At 47.6% G+C, this 6,526-nt stretch overlaps 1 protein-coding gene across 1 annotated transcript in view; it reads left to right on the top strand.

Annotated features, from left to right (window-relative positions):
- LOC112072389 (sucrase-isomaltase, intestinal-like) overlaps positions 1 to 6,526 on the top strand; it is a 78,486-nt gene that overhangs the window by 55,615 nt on the left and 16,345 nt on the right. Inside the window, 6 exon segments of the mRNA XM_070439780.1 lie at positions 3,213 to 3,337; positions 3,767 to 3,782; positions 5,844 to 6,002; positions 6,269 to 6,392; positions 6,395 to 6,424; positions 6,427 to 6,476. Of these exon segments, the coding sequence (XP_070295881.1) occupies positions 3,213 to 3,337; positions 3,767 to 3,782; positions 5,844 to 6,002; positions 6,269 to 6,392; positions 6,395 to 6,424; positions 6,427 to 6,476 (504 nt within the window).

Genomic DNA, 6,526 nt, shown 5'->3' with positions numbered 1-6,526 from the left:
GAGAGATAGGATAAAGAGGAAAGAGAAGAGGAAAATGCAGTGAGGAAGGGAGGACAGGAGAAGGAGGAGGAAGACAAGTTGAGGTGAGGGAGGAGTGTAGGAGAGGGACGAGTGGAAGAGAGACGGTTGAGGTGGGGAGAGGAGTGTAGGAGAGGAGGATGGAAGAGGAGGAAGACGAGTGAGGTGAGTGAGAGCCGTCAGTGGCAGGGGAGGAGTGGAGCTTAATGATACGTCTATAAGTTACGAGTTAGGATAGTGATGTGTGGGAAAGGGCAGTGGAATCAGGAGAGGGGACGGAGTGGGAAGAGGAAGACGAGTTGAGGTGAGGGAGGAGTGTAGGAGGGGAGGAGTGGAAGACCGGAAGACGATTGAGGTGGGAGGAGATTGTAGGGAGAGAGTGAAGAGGACAGACAGTTAGGTGAGGAGGAGTGTAGGGAGGGGCGAGGAGAGGTAAGAGGAGAGACGAGTTGATGGGGTGGACGCTGTAGGAGAAGGAGAGAAGGTGAGAAAAGAGGAAGAAAAGACGAGATTGAAAGAGATGAAAGGAGAGGGAGTGTAGGAGGGAGAGAGATGAAGTAGGAAAGGAGTAAATAAAGCAATCCTGATCATACGGAAACCGAAAGCTGTTGAGAGTGACATGATTTCCAGTTAGGGGTATGGTTATAGGTGTTACGCGTCAAGTATTGATAATGGAGAAAGAGGAATAAGCGATCTCAGAACAAGAAAAGATGAAGACGCCGTGAAAAGGATGGTGGTGGCAAACAATGTAGGTAGCGGGATATTAGGGCCGGCCCCCCCAGCACTGCTAGAAGGTAGGGTGTGTGTAAGCGCACAGCGACAAACAACATGGACACAAACACCGACACACGTAGACACAGCACTATACATCGACGTAGACTCGTGGTGACTGTGTGAATGACCTGAGCGCGCACCAAAACGCTCCGCTGATGTCCGGACGGGCAAACCCCGACAGACCCAGACGACGACTATGAAACCACACACCACACAACACACCTACGGAGGACACCACCACACAGCCACACACCATTAGTTGCGAACCTTAGCAAAATAAAAAAAGGGAAAATAGAACCGGTCTTTGGTGGTTTATGAATATGTATAAACCTTAGCGGCTCAAGCCCTGAAATGCTGATTGGCTTGAAAGCCAGGTGGTTAATATCAGGGAGAGCATCGAAATAGTATACGAGTAAATGAAACAGAGGTTGCACTTGAGGTAAACAGGAGGAGAAGTAATAGTTGCGCAAGGAGATAGAGAAGGCATATACATGAGCAGTTAAGATAGAAGATCAGGACCTCAGGGGTTTGTCGGGGTATATGGGAGGCCAAGAATAGAGTAAACGCGACTAGACACTGAGAGGCATGAGTAACTGCCAGTACAACTTGCCTGAGAACCGTGAATGATTGTTAAGAGGAAGTGACTGTGCCAGGAGGATGGAGTAACTCGGTTGTGGGAATCTTGGCAGTGATGAGAGTTTGAGTGTAGCGCGAGATGGTAAAGCCAAGTTAGTGAAAACCGCTCGAGGTCTGAGTGAGGAAATAGGAGGTAAGATAGGATAAGAGGAAATAAGCGTACCGCACACCGAGTGACTCGGGAGTGTAAATAGCACCGCTAATGCTAGAGAAGGTGTCTGCAGAGGCAAGGTAAGCAGCATTCCATGCAGAGAACTTGCAGTGGCTATAGGCGGACATGTAAAGGAACATATGTTTCGTTGCATCTGGAGTTGGGTTAATGAAGAGAGAGAGTAAGGAGTTTGTCTAAGCTGAAGAGTGTGAGGGAGATATGGAAGCAAGCAAGCAATAATACAAGTAGTGCGGGGCAGAAGACAATGGCAGAATACATTTCTACACATACATAATGGTATCCTTGATTGAAGGAAGGGATGGATGGGGGTGGAAGGAGGAGATAGTCTGAAGAAGAGTACGGGTAGGAATGTTTCCGGTAGAAGGAAGAACAGAGCCTTCCTTGAGGCGCTGCGTAGGTGCATTGGTAGTGCTCGGAAGGTAAGGGGAGGTGAGAGTGGTTCGCCTTCTCAACTATAAGAATGAAAATAGCTCGACTCCTTAGCACACTTAGAAAGCGTCGAGGGGCGGTACGTAGCAAAAATAGGGAAAGGAGGGGAAATTATGCTCGCGATGCGAAAGAGCGACGATCGAGTATGTATGAAGTGCGAGTGTTCGCGATGTAGGCAAGCCGCTAGGAGAAAGGAGGAGGGACGGAGGAACTGTATATGACCTCTAGGGGGGGACGAAGAGAGGAACGCAAATGGGAATACGAAGTTTGGACGAGCGAGTGGTCCTTTGGCTCATACTTGCTTAGAGGAGGGGGTGGAGTAATTTTGAGGAGGGTGCGAATTGAGCTAATTGCATGCAGTGTGGGGATAATGAAAGGAGGAGGAGAAAACAGTTGAAGGAGAGGAGGTCCTAAAACGCAGTGCTGGAGAGATAGGCATCGCCTCTCCAGTGCAATGAACCCTCCCCCCTCCACTCCTCCCCTCTCAACTGTCTTCCCTCGTCCACCCTCCCCTTCGTCCCAACTCCTCCGGCGCTCCAGCCAGACTGTGGTGACAGTGATGTAACATGACCTACCACGTCGTGTTACCGGCCTTCATACGGCGACTCGCGTCCGCCCTGCTGAGCAGGTCAGGAACGTGTAGTTGCTTACCGATGGGCAAGACAATACTTCGAGCGATAGGTTTGACCTGCCGTTCCGTGCAGGGGTGCTCGCGGGATGCGACGCGGGAGCACGGAGATGCTAGCCTACTTAGCACTGACAATGAGGCGATGCGATCTGAATTACTTCTAGACGCTCTAGTGACTCCCTTCTCTTTCTCTACCTCCATATCCCAGATGGAGAATAAGAATGAGAGAGAGAAGAAGTGCTCTAAATTGTCCTGAGCTGGTCTGAACATTCCGTCCTTAGGGTGTTAGAAATTATTTGAGGTTTGGAATTTTTCTTTGAGCTGCTGTAGTGTGTAAGTGAGCTATTTTAGTATGAGAAGGCGAAATACCCTCATGGACAGAGATAGGCAAGGGGGCTTTAGGACAATCATTTCTCAGTCTCTCACTCCATCTCTCTCTTCAATACAGGTACACTACTGTATGTGTTGAGAACATGTTATTCTGCCATTTCTTCTGCCCGGCATACTTTATGTTGTGCTTTTAACTAGTTGATTATTTTCCCATTAACCAATCAGGAAGAGAAAATTACAGTCCGTAAGCAGCAAGTTGAGATGTACCTGCCTGCAGACAAGCTTGGTTTACACATCAGGGGCGGAGCTATTCTACCTATTCAGAGACCTGCGGTCACAACTGTTTACAGGTACACACACCCACGAATGATTGCACAGTCATGCACAGTATCCTTAACCAATAAGGTCTGAGGAGTGTCTGGATACAGCCCTTAGCAGTGGTATATTGGCCATATACCACAAACCCCTGAGGTCCTGATTGCTTATTAAGTATTAATGTGTCTGCTATTATAAACTTTTTGTCATACCCGTGGTATACGGTCTGATATACCACGGCTTTCAGCCAATCAGCATTCAGGGCTTGAACGCTAAGTTTATACATATTCATAAACAACTTCAAAGCGGTTCATTTCCCCTTTTTTATTTTAGTTCCCTGCAAAATGTGTGTGTGTGTGTGTGTGTGTGTGTGTGTGTGTGTGTGTGTGTGTGTGTGTGTGTGTGTGTGTGTGTGTGTGTGTTGTGTGTGTGTGTGTGTGTGTGTGTGTGCTGTTTCCCCTCAGTCGGCGTAACCCATGGGTCTGACTCGGTATTATGATCGACTCTGTCATTTTATATGAATACGATGGAAACCGATAACACGCCTGGGAAACATGATGGTTAAATCCTGAGAGAGAACACATGTGAACTATTATGTACTGTTTATTTTGATCCAAACATAGCACCCTAGATTTACTTCCATTGTTGCACTTTTTATCTATTCATGGAAGATTCGATATTAGTGCCATCAACCATATGTAGGGCAGAGATAACTAACCCCTCTTTGCACTGCCATTATTTGAGATAGAATTTAAATATTATTTTGAAATGGATTCGAGTAAATGGTAAAACAAAAAGCTAATATGCAGCCAATAAAACAGTTTGAGTTAACAATTGAACAATCATGTCAATGAATTATATGTAAAGTGACCCCTGTACTGTTTGGTTTATTACTTTTTGTTTGCTATATTTCAGTTATTCTAATGGTTACAGTTGTAGGTATGGATGATAGAGGTAGCTACTAACATGGTGGTGGTAGGTATGGATGATAGAGGTACGAACATGGTGGTGGTAGGTATGGATGATAGAGGTACGAACATGGTGGTGGTAGGTATGGATGATAGAGGTACGAACATGGTGGTGGTAGGTAGGTGAAAGTGTTAGCTATATCTCAGACAGACCAGGGTTACCTACAGTTTAACCTGTCAGGAGGAATTTTCTTTACTGGGATTCGTCTATTTCAGCCACACTCATTGCTGACTGTTGTATTAAATCGTGCACACAGCCATGCATTCTCCATAGCCAAACATTGGCATTAGAACGGCCTTACTGAAGAGCTCATAGGATGCCACCTTTCCAACAGGTCAGTTTGTCAAGTTTCTGCCCTGCTAGAGCTGCCCCGGTCAACTTTAAGCACTGATAATTCAGGGCGGCAGGTAGCCTAGTGGTTAGAGCGTTGGGCCAGTAACCGAAAGGTTGCTGTATCGAATCACTGAGCTGACAAAGTAAAAATCTGTTGTTCTGCCCCTGAACAAGGCAGTTAACCCACTTTTCCCCAGTAGGCCATCATTTTAAATAAGAATTTGTTCTTAACTGACTTGCCTAGTTAAAAATAGGTTCATTTAAAAAAAATGTAGAGCAACAACGGCTCAGCCGCAAAGTGGTAGGCCACACAAGCTCCTGCTTCTTTCCTCGGTTGCAACACTCACTACCAAGTTCCAAACTGCCTCTGGGAGCAACGTCAGCAAAATAACTGTTCGTCGGGAGTTTCATGAAATGGGTTTCCATGGCCGAGCAGCCGCACACAAGCCTAAGATCACCGTGCGCAATGCCAAACGTCGGCTTGAGTGGTGTAAAGCTTCCCACCATTGGACTCACATTTTCTGGAGTAATGAATCACTCTTCTCCATCTGGCAGTCCGATGGACGAATCTGGGTTTGGCGGTGGCCAGGACAACGCTACCTGCCCAAATGCATAGTGCCAACTGTAAAGTTTGGTGGAGGAGGAATAATGGTCTGGGTCTGTTTTCATGGTTCTGGCTCCTTAGTTCCAGTAAAGGGAAATCTTAACGCTACAGCATACAATGACCTTCTAGACTATTCTGTGCTTCCAACTTTGTGGCAACAGTTTTGGGGAAGGCCCTTTTCTGTTTCAGCATGACAGGAAGGCCCTTTTCTGTTTCAGCATGACAAAGCGAGGTTCATACAGAAACGGTTTGTCGAGATCGTTGTGGAAGAACTTCAACCCCATCCAACACGTTTGGGATGAATTGTAAAGCCGACTGCAAGCCAGGCTTAATCGTCCAACATCAGTGCCCGACCTCACTAACGCTCTTGTGGCTGAATGGAAGTTAGTCCCCAAAGCAATGTTCCAGCATCTAGTGGAAAGTCTTCCCAGAAGAGTGGAGGCTTTTATAGCAGCAAAGCAGGGAGCAACTCCATATTAATGCATAAGAACAGCCCTTAGCCGTGGTATATTGGCCATATTCCACACCCCATCATGACTTATTGCTTAAATATACTCTCTGTCTCTCACTTTGTCCCCCCACCCATCTCTGTCACCTATCTCCCACTTCCCTCCCCCCTCCTCTCTTGGTCCTAGGTGTTGTATCTGAGAGATTTGAATCTGACTCTGGGTCAGAACTACACCGTGCGATGGGACCAGGACAGAGATCCAACGCCAGAGACCCAGCGCTTTGACTGCTACCCAGAGCCCGACAGTGACGAGACCAAGTGTCGGGCCAGGGGCTGCATCTGGGGGGTGGGTCTCAAATACTACACACACACCACACAACCACAACACACACACCCACGCACGCACATGCACGACGCATGCGCGAGCACACACAGAACACGCGCATGCACACACACACACACCACACACACACACACACACACACACACACACACACCACACACCACACACGCACGCACGCAGCGCGCGCACACAACACACACACTCAGTTCCTCCAGAGGTATTTAATCAAAACACCCATGTTGATACTTTTATGTCTCTCTCCTGACCAGGCGTCTGCCAATGAAGGCGTCCCGTGGTTGTTACTACCTGAGGACTATGGTTACACCGCTAAACGTACGGTGAAAGAGCAACCTTCCGGCTGGAGCTTCAACATCACGCGGAACGCTGGGCTCCGAACAGCGGAAGACCGGAATCTCCAGACATAAACTTCTCAGAGTTGGAGCTAATTCCAGCAGTGCAGACCTGCTGCAGTTTAAGGTTCCTTCCCTCCTTTGACTGAAAGATTGGAATGACTCAGTTAGTGTCAA

Source organism: Salvelinus sp. IW2-2015, unplaced genomic scaffold (genome assembly GCF_002910315.2).
Source record: "Salvelinus sp. IW2-2015 unplaced genomic scaffold, ASM291031v2 Un_scaffold1910, whole genome shotgun sequence".
In the NCBI taxonomy this organism is placed as follows: domain Eukaryota; kingdom Metazoa; phylum Chordata; class Actinopteri; order Salmoniformes; family Salmonidae; genus Salvelinus; species Salvelinus sp. IW2-2015.
Note: the sequence above shows the minus strand (reverse complement) of the source record. Positions and strands in the feature narration are given on the sequence as shown.